General features: G+C 39.2%; 1 protein-coding gene across 8 annotated transcripts in view; it reads left to right on the forward strand.

Moving 5' to 3' along the window:
* The window catches only part of LOC123671947 (potassium voltage-gated channel protein Shaker), a 204,283-nt gene that overhangs the window by 172,793 nt on the left and 8,419 nt on the right, over positions 1-23,071 (forward strand). For 4 of the 8 annotated variants that reach the window (XM_045605850.1, XM_045605852.1, XM_045605856.1 and 1 more), the window contains 6 exons: positions 9,836-9,959; positions 10,426-10,695; positions 11,928-12,286; positions 13,504-13,784; positions 15,694-15,823; positions 19,483-19,841. In XM_045605850.1, coding sequence (XP_045461806.1) covers positions 9,836-9,959; positions 10,426-10,695; positions 11,928-12,286; positions 13,504-13,784; positions 15,694-15,823; positions 19,483-19,834 — 1,516 coding nt within the window. In that variant the 3' untranslated portion in view covers positions 19,835-19,841. Of the gene's footprint in view, positions 1-4,608; positions 4,686-8,335; positions 8,483-9,835; positions 9,960-10,425; positions 10,696-11,927; positions 12,287-13,503; positions 13,785-15,512; positions 15,643-15,693; positions 15,831-19,482; positions 19,842-23,071 lie in introns of those variants that run through there. The other 4 variants (XM_045605853.1, XM_045605854.1, XR_006746203.1 and 1 more) reach the window with 4 other exon arrangements.

Raw genomic sequence — 23,071 nt, forward strand, 5'->3', positions numbered from 1 at the left:
TTCAAATTCAGATTTAGAGGGGCTCCATTGCTTTGCTACCTTTGTGCCCCATCGCAGCTGTTTTCTCCATTAGTCGTTTCAAGGTCTAATGACCTCTAGTATTTGGGATGTCATCAAGAAGGATATTTCCTCACTTCTACAAGTCTCTTGTCCAGGCCATTTTTTGAGTTGGCTAGCGATGGCGGGGTATTCCTTCACCAGGTGATCCAGAGTTTCTTCCTCCTACCCTCAGAATCTACCTTCGTCGTTTTCTACTAGTCTCATTCTCATCTGGTGCTTCCTGGGGTATAGCATATTCTTAACCTTGCCTTCATACAAACCCAGGAAGGCAGTCGATGCTGTTAACGAAATCGACGTCATCCTTAGGGGCCTTAGCTATTACTTCGTGAGTACTCAGAACTGATTTTCCATGTGAGTAGTTCTTAGGTCAGTCAGAACAAGGTATTTGCACTCTACGTGTTTGGCAGTTTCTACCTCCTTCCCATAGAGCCTGCAGATCTCATCTGCTGACTTACCCATGCAATATAATAAGGATTTTGGACAGACAGTTTCTTGTCAGTAGTCCCACCATTACCCGAAGCTCAGCTCATGGGCTTCAGGAGCTTTCTGGTATAGGTCGGAAAGCACCACTAATTTCTTTACCTGAGCAAGACCCTCGGAATGTTCCTCCAGAGGGTTTTCATATTGTCCCTCTCCAATTGTTGGACCGCTGTCTTGTATTGGTATTTGTCAAGCCCACAGAAGAGCCCAGGACCAACAGGGGTCAACCTTGGTTCCGTTTCTTCAAGTTCATCGGCTATTTCATTTCCTTTATCACCAAAATGCCCCGGTTTCCATAGTAGAGTTATTTTTTTGCCTCTGGCCTTGCTTTATTGTATAACAGCATTCTCATGTCAATAGAGACCCCTGGCTGTATGATTCCAGGGACCTCAGTATGGCCTTGCTGTACGTGCCCCTTCGAGGTTTCTTTTGTAACACTCTTGGGCTCAAATATAGACTGCTAGTATCTTGGTTTGCTAGATAGAGGACTCAGTTCCCAGGGATCTAGATATCCTCATTATAGGCCCATATACCCCAATTTCTGATCCATCGGTAAACCATATGGAAGACTCTTTGTCCAAACAATTTACGAAGTATTCTTGCTTAGATCGAGATTCTTTTCAGATCTCACAGTATCAAAGTTTCGAAGTAGTTTTTTGGAATGATCCAACCCAGGAGGATTTCGTCAGAGTGCATATTATAATGTGAGACAGTATTTTGTACATGTTTGTTGATTTGTTCTACAGGATGATTCCGGAGGAGACCGTCAGATTTTAGGAGAAGTCAAGGCAGTTTCGAAACAATGTTTGGTTTATGGTTGGGGGCCTTTGTCCAATTTGTGATTTGTCCGATTCGACTGATTCTTCTTTTATTCATGGTATGGCTTGATGAATATTGGTGTATACATAAATATAATGTTTGAGGGGACAAATAACGCATTTTTCATTCTATTATTCTTATTTTAGTCACTGCAATTGTTATTTCTATTCATTGAATGTGCTGCTCGGTAGTAGGAATGTAGGTTTTGACGTAGAAAACCTTGATTCATAGTTACTCTTCTCAATATTTTTATTTCATTCTACAATTCGCTTATTTTGTTGAAGCCAGATGAGATCAAAGATCAGATTGAAAGAAATAGTGAACTAAACTGTGAGGTTTGCAGTGTTTTTTCGCTACTTTCACCAATCCGTCAAGAAATACCCACGACAAGCCATCAGTGTCGTGTCGCAGCATCAGTAAACCCTTCTCCACACCCCTTCAACCCCCCCTTGGGATTCAATAACTGCGTTCAATCTCGTCGGGGGCGCGCACACGACGGCGGACGCGTCGACCGTCACTACACCTCACCCCCCCCTCGAAACGTCGAATAAATAAGAATTCCTCGGAATCGAAATCGAAACGAAGTTAGTGGGGCAAAAGAGGATACGACGCTTGATAAAATTCCGGTGCCGCAGCATCCAATCCTCCTACCCCTCCACCCCTCTACACCCCCGACGATCGCGGGGCATTACAGAGCGACCCACTTTTCCCATTTGACGTCATTGGCCCGCCCGCGGGGCCCGTACGCCACTGACGTCACGGCGGGGATCGAAAGCCACTGCTGGATGTTGCGGTGGTGGATGCTGCTGCTGGACCGAATCTCCGTTCGGATAAACTTGGCCCGACTTCTGAACTTGCCCCGGAGAACAAGAGGGGTTGGTTTTAAGAGAAGACGGGACGAACGCCGCTGATGCTACGAGGATTGCTGAGGGGGTGTGTTCGATATCGAGGAGTGTTTCTTGTTTATTTGGAGGATGTTGTGATGATTTCGGTCGATTTGTAGGTTTTATAGAGGATTCGAGATTTGAAGAATTAGTAAATATGTTTCTTTTAGTACAATCTAGCTTTCTGGATAACTTACAGTTACCCTGGTTTACAGGCTGCTGGACCAGGGGCTTCCATAAGTGATTTTACCAAATTCTTAATTACTTACTGGCGTCTCAATAATGATACATCAAATTCCACGAAAATTGAGAAAATTAAATAAAAGAAAAATTCATCAACCAAATTGAAGAGAAAAGATCTAAACTTATTGTTAGTTCAGGAGTTTAAGAATTGTATCAGATGCTGAGCTCATCAAAACTACAGCAGCTAGATGAATATGGATAAAAAACGTCCACATTTTTTCAGGCAAACTGATTTCCAGGAGAGGTGACATTCATTAGACCCCTCACAATCCTGATTTAACGCCTGAGGACTTTCATCTGTGGAATTTCCTCGAATCTAAAGTTTATATACTAACTGACAAAGAAACTGCAACACCCAGAAGGAACTATACACTCCCCAACACGTCTCGGCATTGATGCAATGAGATTTCTATTCTTTTTGAGAGATACTCTCCCAAGCTACATGTACTTCATGTCTTGGAGCCGCCAAAGTCCGTGGGGGATGAGGTAAATTTCCAAGCCTTCTACTCATGATGTCCCAAACATCCAAATGCTCGCTTCGAAAAAGTTTAAACTTACTCTGGCGTTATATTGCTGAAATATTGGATTTTCGAGCTGGTTAAGGTGAGGGAGAACATGTGGCTCCACTATTTCTTGAAGCTAACGCAATGCTGTAATGTTACCTCGAATAAAAACTAAAGGTGACTTACTTGCATGTGCAATAGCACCCCATACCTTAACGCCTACTGTCCAGTGTGCATGACGTTCAACATCAAACTGAGGTTCACGTTTTTCTCCCCAACGTCGTCTTACACTTCTTTGGTCATCATGTGTACCCAAGGAGAATCGAGATTCATCAGAAAGGACGATCTGATGGCATTCCACATTCCAATATTGACGTTCTCTCCACCTCTGTAATCGTTGCCGGCGATGCTCAACCGTCAGAGGTAACCCAAGATGGAGTCGATCATACTGCAGTCCAAAAGACCGGCGGTAAACCATTCGGACAGTTACAGAATGGCCTTGTTCTCCTAACCACTCATCAGCCAAAGATCAAGTTGTCGCAAATCGGTCTTTATTGGCCATAAGTCTTAGACGTCGATCTTGAACTTTATTTGTGCCAGTTCGACGTTCGGTACCTACTCTTCTTCGATTTTGGGCATTATCAAACCACGCTTGACAACATCTCATAACAGTAGTTGGATTTCTGTTCGTACGGTGAGCGATTTCTCAACATGACAACCCCGCCTGCCGTAAGCCAATAATGCAACCTCTTTGAAATTCACTTAGCTGGTGACAAATTTTGCGTACACGTGTTCTAGGCATTTCAACAAGAACTAAACATCGACTTTGGATCTTCTCGTGCAGATGGTTTGTTGTAAAATTTGAAAAACTTGCAAAAACCGACAACAATATTCAAGTAACAAAGTTGTTCACATGAAAAAACCTTCACGATTTTTTTCTCCAAATGTCAATCATATACTCCTTGTTATAATATCTATGTTTTACCAAAGGAATTGAAATTTAAACAACTCCTTCTGGGGGTTGCAGTTTCTTTGTCAGTTAGTATGAAACCAACTCACCTGCCTCAGTTAAAACCAAACATTCGCCATGAAATTGAAGCCATCACGTAGCATAGTTGCCAAACCGTCATCAAGAATTGTAGCGTATTTTTTCGACCAATCGCTCATGTTTTTTAATCGTTTCTTCACGTAAAACCTGTCTCTAGAGACACCTTCTACAACGACGTCGTTCCAATCCTGGCGACACAGCATCTCAAGTCTCCACCTCCTCTTCCTCCCGGCATATATGATCCCGACGAGAAGATTCAATTAATTAACATAGACATCTTAGGTCGGATCAATACCGGCCCATCGAATACACCGATACAGACGAAGAAGAAGAAGAAGCAGCGGTGCCTTAATCGGGATCCCGGCAGGTACTCGAAGGTATGCACACTCAGGTCTTCTGTTCTTTTTGATCGAGAGGGCACACCATCTCAGATCGCTGATAGGGCATGTAACTGCAAAGTGGTAGGAAATTGGGGGTAAACGGGATTTTACGCCACTCAGTCGATGCTGGAAATGCGTCGGGTAAATAAGTCTACTGCGGTGGTGTTGGTGTTGGGGCAATTATCATGGGGAGGAACGATTGACGGATGGGAGAAGAGCTCGGGGGTTGTGGTGGCGGTTTTGGCAAGTGTTGTCTCTGTCGAAAAGGGTAGGTAGTGTTTGGTATTTTACGTAGACGGAATGTCGCCTTCGTTGACGTCGGTTCGTAATGTTGAAGTATTGATTTCGTCTGACTTTTTGAGATTCCTAGGGTGTTTTTAAGAATTAAGTCAACATGGGCCTGTAAATGTTTTGTTTTTTCCTCGTAGCATCTGTACTTCACAAGATATTCAATGAAATTTGGCGTAGATATTTCAATTTAGAGTTTACATCACGTGATATGTTTATTCCGATTGAAAATGTACAGGATGTAAAACCCACATGTAAAAAAAAACATTCATTACTTATAATAGCAATTTCTAATTTATCTTTAGCTAAAATTGTTCGGTTAGTCGCAAAATTTAGAAACCTGAATCATACTGAAGTCGATAAAATGTCGACGACGCTAGAGGAAAGGTGAAGAAAATCATGATGATCACCGATAGTGAATGAGTTTCCTTTCAACATTAACTTTCCGATTGTGAGAGAAGCGTTTCTTCGATATGAGGTTGGAACTTCAACCTCGGTAGCTCAGCACTGGACTAGTGATTCGGAGGTTATGGGTTCAAGTCCCGCTTGAGGAGGTCCTTTTTCCTGATTTAAAAATTGTCTGTAAGGCACAATATATTATGCTATTACAGTTCATTTCAAACGTTAACCAATTTTTCATATTTATTACTGAGCTTTTTGGTTTCTTGTAGTATCATCGTTTGTGCTACACTGCTTCCGATTCTGTTACCGAAAAAAAATTCTTTAGATATTGTTCTGGTGTCTCAATACTTTCGTGTGGATTTTCCAAATTCTGTTATTCTCTTTATTGACATAACCATTCAACCAAAAGAATAACCTGAATTATTTTTAAATTTCTCTCAGTATCCACAAAACAGCACTGATTTCAGGTGAACAATTTCTAAACGTTGTTGAAACGTGTATCTTTCCATGATAACACAATGATTGAAACAAATGACATAAGAAATATCAAAAAATAATACACAATGTTGCCATGAAACCCATTTCAAAATAAATCATAATTCTGAAATCTGTCAGCAAGCTGCTTTTCAATTTTTTCTGAAAATATCATCTTAATTTCATCGTTTGAGTGCCACTTTCCCTCTATTTTCGATATTGGTGTACAGATGGTTTTGATATGACAACGGGGACTGTCGCTGAAGTATTCTAGGCTAAAACCAAATGCTCATTCTCGTCAGGCAACTGTCCAAGCGTCTTTCAGAGAGAAATACTTGAAATCGAAAGATATATGAAAATTAATCTAGAAAGAAACTAGAAATTTGATACATTCTGACAGTCAGGCTGCAATCAAAGCATTTAGCTCAGGTATTATGGATTCTGAGATGGAGTTGGAGTCCCTAAGAAAACTCAATGAAATAAGAAAAGATTAACAAACTCAGGGTTTAAAGGAAATTAAGAGGTCAACACACTTTCCAGAAAAGGAGCACAAACTTCTCTTATTGGCCCAGAACCTTTTCGTGGTAGAGGTAAATGTACCTATATAAGGAAGAGTTTTAGGAAAAGGAAAAAACAGAAAGAGAAACACTTTGGCAGAATCTTCCTGGGTTGGATCATTCCAGAGAATTTCGTCTAAATTTTGATACTGCAAGATCTAGGAAGTGTTTTTGCAAGAATATGGTACACCTCCTCTCTGGATTTCTTACAGGTCATTGCCACCTCAGGAAGCACCTTATGAGAGTCTAGCAGAAAACGTCAAGGGCAGATTCTGCTGGGAGGAAAAAGAAACTCCGGATCATCTGTGATGGAATGCCTCGCCATCGTTAGCCAACGAAAAAATGCTTTGGCCAAGGGACTGAAGTGGCTCCTTAAAGCCATCCCAGATACTGGAGTTCATTAGAACTTTGGAACTAAAGACTACGATGACAAATGACGAGAACAGCTCTGGTGAATGGCAGAAAAGACCATAATGTCTCAGCGCAATGAAACCCCCACTCGAATCTACAATTCTCGATATCCCAAACACAATCTCTTTCTTCGAGCTTCTCATTCATATAATGCAGATTTAAAGATTGACCTCCTTCCCCATTCAGCGAGAGGTAATCTCATCGATCCGTTTCGAAGCTTCCGTGTAAACATGCCTTCAGGATTCGCACTATGACATGCAGTGGGAATAATTAAGAAACGTACGATGACGTGCATTCAATCCTATTACGCTCGAATCTATGAAGTCAATATAACACGGTTTCTAATTAGTTTCACGCAATGATCGAAGCGAAACTGATTCCAGTTGCTCTGACCTTTCGTTTCCGATGGTTAAATGCGACCTTAGGCCGTTTTTGAGAAGGGGCAAGAGGAGGGGGTCCAGAAGACGCTCTAGAGTATGGTGAGTCGAAAAGGGCTTCCTCAAGGTTGGGAAATGGGTTGTTATAAGGTGCTGAAAGAGACTTAATTTATTTTGTTGCTCTTTGTTTCTCAGCTCTTTTTTGAGACACAGTGTAGGTATGTTTGTTCATTTTTAAAAAAATGTTCTACTTGGAACTATTGAAATCTGTTCCATAAAGACTCTAAATTCCGATTTTGTTCTTATCAATCCAATTCTCTCAATTTGAGCTGACGATTTTGTTTATTGTATGTCTTATTATTAACATTATTGGATGCATAAGATCATTGTCAGATGATGAAGAATTGCATCACATATTTTACCTATTGCTAGAAACAACTGTTTCACCACCAACTTTGTGTGTTCTTCAGGTTCATTTTACATTTCGCTTGATACAAAACAGTGCTTGTAAACAACTTATAGTGGTAACAAAATTTAAACTTTGAGCGAAATATCCTCGAAAAAATTTGACAGGTATATCGGACATTTTCTGACAAGGACTTCCAAACTAACAGAAGATATTTGATGATGGAGATGAGTCTCAATCTGTTATTTTGGGAATTATACCTACATATTCATTTCGAGACATTCTGAGAGTTTTAGTCTTATACTTTTATTTTCATTATGAAACATCTCGAAATTATTATATTATTAAAGGTATGGCATCATTCTTCTAATGATTTTCGTATATTGAAAGTGTACTATGATTCAAAATAATAGGACCATATCTTCAATAATAATTTCAAAATTCTCCATAATGAAAATAAAAGTACTAAACTAACACTGCTAGTATCTCCCGAAATAAATGGGTATAATCCTCAAAATGAACTTTTGAATGAGCAAACTGGGGATGTAAACGCATCCTCATCATTGAATAACTTTAGATAGTTTGAAAATTCCAGGCGTAAATGTCCAATGTATCTGTAATATTTATTAGGTCATTTTTAGTTTTCATGGATTTTTCGGTCAACATACAAATTTTGTTACCTATACATATAAGATAAGTAGTCTGCAAGCTCTATTTCGTGTCAATAAAAATGCAAAACTAACCTGAAGGAACCACAGTGTTGGCTACACAATTATTATCAACATTAATATATTTTTTCAAATTATTTTTCCATATTTTATTTGATAATGAATTTCTATCGAGTAAGGACCGAATTCATTGAATAATTATTAGTCAGCTATTCCTTATATTCAAAACATTGAAAATTTTCATCCAATACAAAAATGAAGAAAAATAAATCTGAAACTACCTTAAGAATTTTTTTGGTTCTTCAAAACATGTGGGAGTATCATCTTTAGATTTCATACATCGTGTGTACGAGTTCACAGAATGTGGTGCTGTAAACAATACCTCTTCGATTATGATGAAATTATAGTAAACATTGATCTGGGAGCATGAAAACTCATTGTTGTGAAATTGCCTTGGATGCCATATTTTCAAGAAAAAGACGGTAATTTTGAAGAATTTGTCGCAATAAATTACAAAAACTGAAAGTTAACCTATAATTTCGTGTTTTTGTTGTTGTACACCAAGTTGCTTCTTTTTAGTTTATTAGTTTCATCTCAATATAGTGAGTTTATTCTTGTGATTATAAGTACTGGAATCTACCCCACACTCCAGAACAGCTAATATTCAATATCGATAGTATTGATGTTCTATTTCAATCATTTTATTATATGAATAATAATTATTCTGCTACACAGAAGCTCCTTCTTTTTTCTCACATTCTGAATAATTTTCAATAATAGTAACATTCATATTCGAATATATGAAAAATGAAGAAGCTTCTGTTTTCTGGAACAATCATTATTTACATAATAAAATAGATTTCCACCAAGTTACGACCAATTCAACCAAATACGTTCAATATCGTTATTCAACAACATGCAGTTGCAGGACATAATTAACATAATTTGTAATTACCATTATTGCAATGGCTATATTAGACGATTCAATTAACAAATTGAAATTATCTGTTCGCTCTATATAGGGTGTCCAAAATTCATTCCAATTACAGGTTTTTTAGGTAATGAGTAGAGATCGGGCGATACGGTTTACGATAAAGAGATTTTTGGGCTATAGAATGATTGAATATCCACTTTTATCTCAAATTTTACCGAATTAATCGAATCAGTTGAAACGGCTATTAGAACCTATAAATTTTACATAGAGTTCAGTGGCGTACTCATTTTTTTTATTCCTTCTTTTTCTGTCAACAATTTATTTCTCTACCGATTCCAAACGTTCATCACGTTGAGGGACAAACTGTGTTACAGAAAATCAATAAGCCGATAATTCCGAAATATAATTTTCTCAGGAACTAACGGTGAGTGTGGTTGGCAATTCCATTCTACTCGTCTGACCAAAAGCGTTATAATCTAGTCTGGTCTAACCTAACCTAGGTCAGTTTGATTGAATTGTACACGTCGACATGTACAGCATGCGATTGGGTAATGCGCCGGAAAATAGGGGACTGAGAAAACCACTAACGTGCCTACAGGGTATCACGTCTGAAGGATGGTTTCGAAAGGACACCCTGTACATCGTTCGCTGATTGACTTTACTTATACGCAGGAGCAGTTATTTTATTTGGTAATCGCATATCTCTCGTTTATCAAATTCGAAAAAAAATATTGGAGTTCTACAAGGATCAGTGTTAGGCCTTTCAATGTTTGACTCCTTATACCTTATCCTCTATCGATATTTTGTACATTATATACAACCTTGTGTCTTTACTATAAATTCAACACAAGATTAAATTGGTTAAATGAATTTTTTACTGAAAAATTTTGTTTCTTTGCAGGTCGCTGCCCAAGCTCAGCAGCCAGGAAGAGGACGGGCACACCCCCCACTCCCAGTTCACTGGCGTAGCTCACTTTGAGCCTATCCCTCATGACCACGACTTCTGTGAAAGGGTCGTGATAAACGTAAGTTCACTTTTTTCACTTTTACAGAAGAAAAAGTTTTCCTCGTAGTTGAAATTCTTGTTTCCTCTTTTGTTCTTCAGTCTGTATCCTGCACTAATAGAGTCTGATGAGGAAATTTAATATGTTTCCTCTACACTTAGACTTACCAATTTACAAGTACTATAAAACTTCATCTCTGTTTCTCATTTGAGAAATAAAAACATATTTATTTATTTACTGTTAACACTTTAGACACTTAAAATCGTTCCCCAAAACTAGAAAATATCTTTTCGAGTCTAGGGTTCGATTACTCTGCTCTTTAGTCCTTATATTCAATAGTAATGGCTGAAATTTCGACTTGAGGGGGCACATTACCTGGCCACCCCGATTTCCAGATTTATCCTCAACAGACAATTTCTTATTAACAAAGCGTTTAGAATCTTAATGATCCTTAACGATGCAATAATTGTTTTTTTTTTTGTTGCAGGTGAGTGGGCTTCGGTTCGAGACGCAGCTGCGCACGCTGAACCAGTTTCCTGACACGCTGCTGGGCGATCCCGCACGGCGCATACGCTACTTCGACCCGCTGCGCAACGAGTACTTCTTCGACCGCAACCGGCCCTCCTTCGATGCCATCCTGTACTACTACCAGAGCGGCGGCCGACTCAGACGTCCCGTCAACGTGCCCCTGGACGTCTTCTCCGAGGAGATCAAGTTCTACGAGCTGGGCGAGTTGGCCATCAACAAGTTCAGAGAGGTGAGCATTGACGAGGTCATCTTTTGGGGATAACTTGCCTTTTTTTTTCTAAGTGGAGCTATTAGAACGGCTTTCCGAGAATTAGGAGAGCTAATAATTTCACCAAAAAGTTCCAAACAGCTCCAAAACAAGCAGTTATGGTGTATTTATTCAAAATTGCTTACAAGGAACGAATTAGTAGCTATTTAGATTATCGATTTTTCAAGGTGCTGGTTGTGCCAAGTCTAGCTGTCATTCCAAAAGGTTCTTAAAATCCAAATATCGGCCTTGACCATAATAAACCTATCTTAGAAGTTTTGCAAGACTTTCTCGAAAGTAGTGGATTTTCTTCCTCAGTTTCAATATGTTCGATTGGCGACCAGAGTTTTTGTACAATCTTTGAAAACCAAGGGTTTATAAGATAAAATCTAAGTGTTCGAATGTGAATAGTGCGAGGTCCAATAAAGCTGATCGTGTAATAAGATTACTTAATTGAAGAAACTATTTCAGTGTAATGAGAAGCTCTTTGGATCATTCTCTTCAAGGAATTCTTAAATTTTTGAGTGCAGAAAGTTGTTCAGCATGTCACAATATCGGTCAGGGGGGTGAAAATACCTTATTCGAAAAAGTAAGGGGTTCTAAATGAAATAGCACACCAAACTGACATTGTCATTGACTTTTAGGCATGTGAGGGTTCTTTTATAAACTTCTCAAGTGTTGGCTCTTACCCAATAACGGTAATTTTGTTTTTTAATACACCAATACCAATACACCTGGTAATAATCAAAATATAGCCCCAGTCCTTAGGGAATACTTCTTGGAAAGCTATGATTTTGTAAGGGTACATCTCCAGTTCAGAATATTTCCATGCAGGACAATATGGAGAATGATCTATAGATGCTTCCACCCAAGCGATGTTTTTGAAAAATTCACGCGGTGAAAGATTTAACACTCCACTGACCGGGAGGACTAACAAATAAAAATCATTCTCTTTGTATCAATCAACAAAGTGACCTTCCAGAGTAATATATATAATCCAATGTTCTTCAAACTGTTCAATATCTCTTCTGTAGAAATATTTGTCTGTGATATCGAAATAGTCAATCAACAATGTGCCAGGCACGTTACAAAATAGGGATGCCATAACCTTGTCGGCTGATGTTTGAGATTTTGCTAAAAACATCCCTTCCACATCCCTTGATACGACATATAGGAATAAATAAAACATAATAGTGTTTTTTTCTTGTTTCAAGGACGAAGGATTCATCAAAGAAGAGGAAAAACCCCTGCCATCTCACGAGATGCAGCGAAACGTGTGGCTGCTGTTCGAGTACCCGGAATCGTCACAGGCGGCGCGGGTGGTCGCCATCATCTCCGTCTGCGTCATCCTGCTCTCGATCGTCATCTTCTGTCTGGAGACGCTGCCGCAGTTCAAACACTACAAAGTTTTCAACACCACCACGAACAGCACCAAGATCGAGGAGGACGAGGTGCCCGAAATCACCGATCCCTTCTTCCTCATCGAGACCATCTGCATCGTCTGGTTCACCTTTGAACTCTCCGTGCGCTTCCTGGCTTGTCCCAACAAATTGCATTTCTTCCGGGACCTCATGTAAGTTTTCAACTAGCTATTCTGGGTTGACCCATGGGATATCGTACATTTCAGATTGGTGTCAGTTGTTTGGCCATAAAAATTCAATGTTTTTAATATAAACTAGATAGTTCTGAAGAGTCCTTTATGGTGTCAGTTTTCAAAGAGAAGAAGTGACTCTATTGACACTAGTGACAAGATTTGTATCTTCTTCAGAGGTCATGCACCTCGGTTGTTCAACCGTAAAAATTCAATGCTTCAATATAAACTAGATAGTTCTGAAGAGTCCTGTATGGTGTCAGTTTTTAAAGAGAAGAAGTGACTCCACGCCAAAGCCAAAGCGTTTGTTAATAGTAAAAATCTCCCAATCAAAATTCCAGAACATTTATTCAAGGTATTAAATGTGACATGTTTTGAACCCATAAGAGTATATCTTCAGTCACTACAAATGAAATCAACTAAAGATTATAATTAAATGGATTCATAATAAACCATAAACTTACATTCCCAAGAATATACAGGATGCCCCTGAGCCAAGGGCATGGATAGCCTCAATTTGAAGGATAGAAAGTACAAAGCACGTTCATTATTATAGAACGAAAATCTAAAGAAGAATTTGACTGATTTATAGTTTTATACAGTTCTAACTGATGCATAAGGAACAATGATAGCAATCTCAACTGGTTTGTTCTAACAGATTTATCAGTAGTTTATACTAGAAGTAATAGCAATACTAGAGTCAGTTTAAGATTGGAATTAAGGTGTCTAGAAATACTTGCCTGTCCCACTCATTCTCAAAATATTCAGTATCTGAGTACTAGCTAGTGTCCAGTCCTCTTGACTTGAAAGCACTTCGCTGAACTTCGTTAGATTTCCACTTAAAATAATGCCTTCTATGGAAGGAAGTTGGACAAACCTCAATTTCTCATTACCTGAAATGTGTCAAACCAAATTCAATCAGTGGACAGACCAATATTTTCAGAAATCTTAACTCATAATGATGAACCTCCATTTGAATAAATGTATCTTGTACAGGAAATGTATCTCCTCATTCTGAGCTTATCAATGGTCTCACAGAGGCATAGGATTGTCGAGATAGAGAAACAAAAACATTTCTTTGAGAGAGAGTCATTTAAATTATTGAATGAATTTTTCCGTTCTGAAGAAACCCTCTCTATATTGCCCTCCACAAGCACCAGATTCACCCTCACACATCAGAATCTCGTTCTCCTTTCCAGGAACTTTATCGACATCATCGCCATCATTCCGTATTTCATAACTCTGGCGACAGTGATCGCCGAAGGGAAAGACACGTTAGACCTGCCGCGAGCGCCGGTCACGCCACAGGACAAGAGCACCAACCAGGCGATGTCTCTCGCCATCCTGAGGGTCATACGGCTGGTTCGAGTCTTCCGAATATTCAAGCTGAGCCGGCACAGCAAGGGCCTGCAGATACTTGGTCGGACGCTGAAGGCCAGTATGCGAGAGCTGGGTCTGCTCATCTTCTTCCTGTTCATAGGTGAGTCCAGACTATCTTATTTTCTGGGTAACGTTCTAGGGATTGAGGTATCAGGAAACCAAGTGGATGAGCATTTGGTCTTTCGACCAAATACCCTAAGTTGGTTAGTATTTGAGGCTTTGTGAATAGGTAACTAAATGGACATAAGTGAGTTGTTATCTTTGCATTTGTTTTCCTGATATAGCACAAATACTTGTATGAAATTTGATTATGATTATCACAGATCTACCAAAGTGATGTCAAATGGACATGAACACAAGTATAACCTGTAAACTAACTGGAAACAAAAATTGTTTCCATTTAGGAAAATCATCTCTTGTACAAAATCGATCATCAGCATATAGATCCCCTAAAATGAGATTTATTTGAACTTGACAGTAAAATACATCTACTAAGCTTCGAGACCATTAATTTTAATGAACCGTTTCAATTTGAAATATAGTTTGAGCCAGATCACTATCTTTTTAGCTACAGAACAGTGACCCATGCTCGGACAACCCTTCTAGCATCTTTAAAAAGTTCTTTCATAATAGTTGGATCATCCTAAACTTCATAGATAAGAAAGATTCTTTAGTATGAATTTAGTATGTTTTTATCAAATACACATGAAGAGCAGACTGATCGTTATGAGTCTTCAATATTTCAATGTGACTAACCTAACCATTTCAAAGGGCATGCCAACCCAAAATGCACCAATTAAGAGTGGTTTCTGCAGACAATGATAGATGTAAACTCCTTTTTAGGCAAAGAGGAGTTTCTCTAGACTCGGTGCTTCGACATCTGAAGCCTTCTTGCTCATTTTAAGTTAAACTACTTCTTTAAGAGATATCACTAATCTAATCCAACTATTATGGGTTCTTTGGAGCTGCGAAAGAAGATATAGCTTGAGTCGAATCTGAAGCAACTTTTTTAGCAGTCTTATATCCAATTGTCCTTTTGGCATCATAATCATCCTGGACTTTATAGTCACGAAAGATTTCTCTAGTATGAATTTCTGAACATACACTCAAAGGCACGACCAAAGAATCTAGAACTTGTCTATGTTTTGATCAAATACACATGAAGAGTAGACTTATCTTTGTGAGTCTTCGATAGTCTTCAGTATTTCAATCTAAGCAAGCTGACCATTCCAAAGGGCATGCCATCCCAAAACCCATTAAGAGAAGTTTCTGCAGCAATGATAGGTTTATATTTCTTTTTTAAGCAGAGAGGAGTTTCTTCAAACTCTTCTGAAGTCTTGTTGCTCAGTACAACTTTGACTAAAGTTCTTGAAATGTTTCACGTTGAACTCCTTCTTCAGAAAAACGTCTCTCTCTTGAAGCTAGTCCAGCAATTATCGGTTCTTAGAAGCTGCGAAGAAATATATAGCTTGAGTCGAATCTGAAGCATCCATTTATTCTTACATTTGGTAACTCTTATGGTCCAGAAATTTGTTCACTTGTCTCGAAGTATATAGCGATGTATTTTCCTATCAACCAAATATATTAGATTCACCCTTCTCAAGCCTTATGTAAGTGTACATCCACAACGGAGCACTGCGCTTTGGTCACCATAGATCACCTAGAGTCCAGAACCTTTGTGTGGATGCTTATCCATGTGGTGCAGAGTGTGGATCTATCAGTGCGCCGTTGTGGATCCCTACCAAACGAAGACCACGATCCACAAACTCTTGACACCCGACTAATCTGTGTGCCATGGACCATCCGCCCGTGCACCAACCTTTTCCAGGAGTGGTGCTCTTCAGCAGCATCGTCTACTTCGCCGAGGCTGGCAGGGAACAGTCGTTCTTCAAGTCCATACCGGACGCCTTCTGGTGGGCCGTGGTCACCATGACAACCGTGGGCTACGGCGACATGAGGTACAGTGTTCCGCACAGAATCTCACTCACCTCCCCCCTCTCCTCTTGCAGGTGTCGTGCTGTTCTCGAGTGCCGTCTACTTCGCAGAGGCGGGCTCAGAGAATTCCTTCTTCAAGTCCATCCCAGACGCGTTCTGGTGGGCAGTGGTCACCATGACGACCGTGGGCTACGGCGACATGACGTATGATGTACACACCTAATTCAGATTTAGTTGCCTACACCGTAGCGAATCTTTTTTCGTGTACACTAAAACGACTAGCAAGTTTAAACGGTGACGGGGAAGATGACGCATGTTCGAAAAAAAATGTATAGTTTCATCCGTTACCATAATAGCAATTGAAACACATTCAATAATCATTATCATGTATTTACTACAAATCCTTATAGCCAGTTTTGGAACATATAATTCATATTAAGACAGCACAGCGATCTTACTAAAGGAACCAGAAATTTGCTTTATAAAGGGTGTTTTTTTAGAGCTATAGAACTTTGATTTGCAATAAAACAACGATAGATCATTCGATTGACATGAATTTTATTTATCCGCAAGATAATCTTGTGGCATTATATTTTAAATATGATTTCTGGCATATGACTGCCACGGCTGGCTCGGATGTAGTCCAATCTGGACGTCCAATTTTCGATTACTTTTCCCAACATTTGTGGCCGTATATCGGCAATAACACGGCGAATGTTGTCTTCCAAATGATCAAGGATTTGTGGCTTATCCGCATAGACCAATGACTTTACATAGTGAACCAGTAATACCAACTTAAAGTTATATACCTCGAAAAAAAACACCCGTTATTAGGTAACAAATTCATGCTATAAAAGCATTATCCAAACAGTAGATACAAACGATACTCAGCATAACATATTGGTAGTAAATACATCATAATAAATGATATATGTGTTTCAATTGTATGTACACTTTTATTCACATTATTCTGTAGGTGACTTCGGTTTTTGATATCAAACTCTACGATGTTATATTGAATCGATCAAAACTACAAGTAGTCCATTCCTTCCTTGTGTTACAACGATAATTTTTTGTGGGTTGAAAGAGTTCAAGGTCCTAAAGGAACTCATTAGGAAAGTCATTCAATTAAGTATCAAGCTCTTAAATCAATTGCCAAAAATGCTGCTAGATATTCATATAGTAACCCTCCATTTTGATAACACTGTTCACAGATATTCGTTAACCCTAACTTTTTGGAGAAGAATATATGTAGAATCCAAGTATCTCAACACCTGTATTTCCAAGAACAACAAATGTTACTCAGAAATCTGAAAGTTGAAAAATAAACGGCAATAGATCTCGAAAAAATTCTATTCGAAGAAATGCCTAATGTTTAAACCCGATATCGTTGTCACTTCCAGAATATTCACTCGGAACAAAACCTCAATCGATGTAGCACAAAAAATTCCGCGAGAACGTGTGAAACTCTTCCCTGTCAACGTCCTGTTTCTCTTAGAGGGCAGACTGAACCATCTTCGGGACTACGAGAAAATTCTTTGCTCCGGACCGCGGTTCAACCACATTCTGGCAGACACCGGCGTTTCACCCCCTAAGACCCTAGATGTCGTGTCGATCGATGTTTGCTCGATGTTGCTTGTCTTGTCAGTGAGGTCAGTTTCCAGATCAGAAAGTATTCGAACTTCGGTGGCTCTGTCACTTGAATCATTTTTTATGTAAGGTAATTTGTGCACCAACTAAGCACAACTCAGAAAGGTGGTATCAGATTTGGATCTGCTAACCAGCGATTGCCTTTAGGGTCAATTAAATGTTATAAATACATTTTGTACTTTGAAATAGCTAGATTATTCAAATTCTTCTGCTCCTCCTTTCACGCAATCCCTTAAAGGACTGTTATGGATCTTGTGGAAATTCATAATATCTGCTGTAAAAGTTGCTCAACCTTACTTTCACTTTTCGATAAAAAACTGACAAGATGCAAACTAATATTGACTATTGACTCAATACTTGAATGGATCCATGAATGCAGTAGTCCAATAGATCATCATTCACTCAGTATAAACACTCAAAGGTTGAAATTATTGGAGACAAATATTTCTTAGCTAAGAGAAGTCTTATGAAGCTATTGTGAGACTTCTGTGGAGACAATGGAGAAGGAGACTTCAACACCATATTTAGAATAGAGACCACAGTAGACCCTTCAAGGAAAGAGTGGTCTTCAAGACTCTAAAGCTTCTGATATCAGTAAAACCGCAGCACTTTCTCTTATTTTCGCCATCCAGAGATGGAAGCTCCACTGTCCTATTGAAATATTCAAGGGATTGCTAAAATGAAACTTAGGAAAACCTAGATATAAATCCAATAAGAACCAAGTTCTCAAAATTTCGGTATCTTGTTTGAATCGAATCTACCGAAGCGAAATATTTTCTGCAACTAAACTAATCAGCCTTATCTGGACTCTGACCTGCATATCCGTAATGAGGAACAAAGAATTTTCTATTAGAATGTTGTTAACACTTGATCGCCTGAAACATGGCGGTCAACACCCGCATGCGCTTTCTCTCCAAAATCCTTTATCCTTGTGCAAAACGTCTTTATCACCCTTTGGGATTGAAATTCGACGTTTTTTTCTTACTCTTGTTACATTTTGTTCTTGATGAAGCTTATGAACCTCTTGTGGTCAGGGGTTAACTCAACCTGAAGACGTAAATTTATTTTGAAATCTGTTATAACATTTATCAGGATCTAATCAAAATATCTAGATTCATATGACGAGTTCTGTGTTAGATTTAGAAAGATCGAATAAAAATTAGTTGATCATCTTATGATCCTACTAAAGGCTCAATTTTGAATTTTAGCATTGTGGTATTTTTCTTGTGTTTCCAGTAATAGCTCAATACCAATAGCAACCTTTAGAGTTAGAGTCCCCATTTTCATTTGTTAAATCATGACAAGACTAGAAAAAACTATTTCTAAATTGAATTGGTAGATTCTTTTCACTAGAAATTTCTTCTAAACTTATCATAATCTAGAACCAAATCATAGTAGAATACTGGTATAGAGATAGATTGTTTCGATGTTTTCGATTGCTGATCCTGAAGATTGGCTTGAAGAAGAAAAATATGAACATGATTGCCGAGCAGCTTCATTTTCGAAAAACAGAGTATTAAGTTTTATTCCTTCATTTAAAGAATACCTTTCCAATCAGAGTAAAAAGTGCTCTGGCCCTTTCATTCTGATTTAGTCAAAAAATGAAGACTCAGAAAGAGGAAAGTGAGATTTTTTTTAGGCAGAAAAAAATTGTAGATTTTTTAGAGGAAAAAGAAATTTTCAACATATTGGCATGAAGTCATAGAAGATGAAAGAGGATCTTGGTATTTATTATGACTAAGATAATGTTCATACTTTACTAGTTAGGTCTTATAAATGGAGCTGTTAGAAACACTTATTTATGCAGAGCATCTGGTGACCAGTGGAACAACGCTCAGGTAGATAGAAGACATATATGTGTGTGGAAAAATTATATGTGATGTCACCTCAATCCTGAGGTGACTTTGAACTTAATTTACTAACAGATGTCCTTATCTTCACCTGATCTATGCTCCACTGGTTACCAGACAGCAAACCACCATTCTTAAGGATCACCAATCGATCATCCTCTAAAATCGGACTGCGTCGAATAGAAATCCCCCACCTTCCACATCTCCCCAAAACCCTTAACCTCACACCACCCCATCTAACGTCATAGATTCGTGATTGTGTTGCTTTTTAGCGTTTCTTCAAGCATGCCTTTTACCACCCTCACCCCATCCCCTCTTAGTCCTCGACAAACCACCCTAACACCTGGCCTTCTGCATCCGCAGGCCTGTCGGAGTCTGGGGCAAGATCGTGGGCTCCCTGTGCGCCATCGCCGGCGTCCTGACCATAGCCCTTCCAGTGCCTGTGATCGTTTCCAACTTCAACTACTTCTATCACCGTGAGACGGACCAGGAGGAGATGCAGTCGCAGAACTTTAACCACGTGACCAGCTGCCCGTACCTGCCAGGCACCTTGGGCCAACACATGAAGAAGAGCTCGCTGAGCGAGTCCTCTAGCGATCTGGTGGAGTTCGAGGAGGGTGTGCTGGTGACGAGAGACCAGCTGATCAGAAAGCAGAACTGCAACCCGCGGCACAACAACAATATCAACGCCATGAGCATCGAGACTGACGTTTGACTACGAGGTGAGTCACCTCAAAGTTTCACCAAAATTTGAAGAACATATAGGAAAGAGTTTTGAGCTGTTTAGGTGTGGTCTATTCGGATTTTCTACTGACGCTTCGCCTACAGCTTCCTAAAGTTTCCTAGATCGTAGATTGTAACCTGACACTGAACTACTTCGAATAGTTTGGACTGTTTGGAGTCATCTGGTGTGAAGTTGATTTTAACACAAACTCTTCTGAGAAGTTCAGTGTCAAGTTACAATCTACGACTAAAGAATATCTGAAGACGCCTGCGAAAATTGTGGGCTAGTATAACAATACTGGAACTTCTTAACCCTGTTGAACAATCTACCATTGAAAAGACAAAGCTTGGTAATGCAATCAGCAATGATTTGTGATTATGATGTCGCGACAACGCGTTATGGCGATATACAGGGTGTTCATAAATTGTAGGTACAAACAAGTGTAACAGATTTCTTAGAACATTTTAAGGAAAAAAAATTCTAAGAATATGGGCTCGCAAACGTTGTTTTCGAGAAACAGGGTGTTAAAATTTAATCTGTTCTCAAGTTTTTTTCTCATAGCAACTTTCCTTCACAAAAACTTTAACTTGCCATAGATATTCCAATTTAAGGTTTTCATCATGTGATATGCTAATTTTGAATGTTAATCTACAGGGAAATATTTTTCCTGAAACATTGCCCGCTTCTATCCTCCAGAAATTTTTTTTGGTGGACCACTGATAGCTTAGAAAAATGCGAGAAATACTTTGGTCCAGTACTAATTTCGGTTTCGTAGTTTTGTCGTGTTTACTACCGATTTCGAGAAAAAAATTTCAATCCAATCAATCAATTCAGGAGAATCCAAACCGGTGTAATCATCTCAAAAATAGGACTAAAAGAAACACCCTTCATCTCGAAAACGGAGAGTTTGCAGGCTGATGTTTATGGGACTTTTTTCTTCAAATTATCCTAAGAATCTCTCATTTTTCTTAGTACCTCCGAATTAGGTAACACATAACATGTAATGCGCAAAGCTTGAAATTGTTGTGTGAAATATAGCTGTGCAATCGAAGATAGCAGATAGCAATGTATTCACTATTTAACGTGAACATTTGTCTATGAGAATGTTTTGCTCGAAATGGGAGCAGCGTTTGCTCAGCAAATCTAATTGTCAATTCCAAAATCTGTCTGTTTAAGCAGAATAAACAAGATTTTTTGCATCGATATGTGGCGGTGAATGAAACATAGATTCATCTCCTAAGTCAAAGAGCGGGTCAGCTAAGTGGAAACCAGTCAGTAGAATCTTTCCAAAGCGACCAAAATCTCAAACATTTCCTGGCAAGGTTATAGCATTCGTATTTTGGAAAGTACATGGTATATTCATTGACTATCTCAGAAAAGATAGCAACAATGAATATTACATTACGTTATTAGATGGATTAAGTGCAGAAATGAATAAAACACGTCCCCAAAATCAAAATGAAAGGTTCTCTTTCACCAATACAACACTTTTTATCACAAATCAATGAAAATCATGATCAAATGGACGAATTGTGCTTTCATCTGCTTGATCACCCAATTTATCCTCCAGGTCTGCCCTCCAGTGATTACTGGCTTCTTGCAGACTTAAAAATAACGTTCCAGGAAAAGAAATTTGGCTCTAATGAAGAAGTAATTGGCAAGGTTTCGATGGTTATTTCGAAAGCAAAGGTTGAATCTTTATACAGAAAAGGTATTGAAAAGTTAGGAGAACGTTGGAGTAGATGTATAACTCTCGAAGGTGACTATCTTGACGAATAAAGTCGAATGTTAAATAGAAATTCTATTTTTACTGACTGGGCCCGGAACCTACTGGACGAAATGTTAAAAACCATCTAGTACAACACAAAATTCCACTTGAGAAACATAATGTATAAATTTTCATCACAAAACGATATGGAAGGGTTAAATTCAAGCTGACGCGCTGGCTCGTCCTTTAATTTTTCCGTCGACGGGACGGAACCCTCAGTTTCGGTCCCGCACACACGCCAGGCCCGCTGCTGTCCCATCGCCATAGTAACGGGCGGCGGCGACAATGCGCACGTTCGATACGGCTTTCGACAGCCGTGCCCCGGACCACGGATGGCGCAAATTAATTGCCGACCGAGATGCGATCAGATGCTTTCGATCGCCGGGGGTCATTCCTTGGGAGGGCTGGAGGGGGTAGGTTTGCATACGGGGTGGCCGGATGAAGATGAGGAACCGCTTCTACGTTTCAGAGAAGGCTGAGTCTATATAAAACTTTTCACCGGTGTTTTTCGGCTCCGCCGCCACTGTTCACCCTCGGGCAGGGGTGAAAATCACCCCGAAATATTCAAATGGCGTTGGGAGTCGAGCTGGATTCCATACTGTTGTCTTCTCACAACAGCGTTTGAATTTTACTACTCGGTTGATTGTGTGTAACACTTCACTCATTTTTCTTCGATTTTATTCGTCAACATAGTCCTTTTACTCTTCCATACCTTTTCTATGGAAATATTCATCTTTGCTTCCGAAATTGTCTTCAACCTCGGCAATGCCTTCTTTGTTAGAGCCAAATTTCTTTCCCTGGAGCATTCTTTTGAGGTCTGCAAAACGCTAGTAATCACTGGGGTCCAGATCTGAAGAATATGCTGGCAGTCAAGCAGTTGAAAGAGCAATTCGTTCAGTTTGACCATCGGTTTATGACAAAAAGCATTGTCTTGGTGAAAGAGAATTTTTCTTTTGTATTTGAAAGCGGTATTCCTCAAATTGACAAATTATTATAGCTAAATTTATTCCCTTGGAGCATTCTTTAGAAGTCTGCAAGAATCACTGGGGGCAGATCTGAACTATTAGTTAGGTGGTCAATCAGGAAGCGTAATTCGTTCAATTCGACCAAGATTTTCATCGATTTATGATAAAAAGCGTTATCTTGGTGAAAGAGGATGTTTTCCTTTGCATTTGGAGATTGTTTTCTTCATTTCTGCACTCAATCGATCCATTAACGTTATGTGATATTCACTGCTGATGGTTTTACCTTTGTCAAGATATAAATGAACCTTGCACTTAACAAAATAAGTAGGCTCTAAAATTGACAGCTTTTGGTTGAGATTTTGGTCGCTTTGAACGGTTTTCACCCACTGCTTTACACTAAACTGATGCCCTCTTCGATTCAGCAGTATAGTGATGAATCCATGTATCCACTGCCACCTATTGGTACAAAAGATGTTGTTCATTCCACTTAAACAG

The sequence above is a fragment of the Harmonia axyridis genome, chromosome 2, assembly GCF_914767665.1.
Source record: "Harmonia axyridis chromosome 2, icHarAxyr1.1, whole genome shotgun sequence".
In the NCBI taxonomy this organism is placed as follows: Eukaryota; Metazoa; Arthropoda; class Insecta; order Coleoptera; family Coccinellidae; genus Harmonia; species Harmonia axyridis.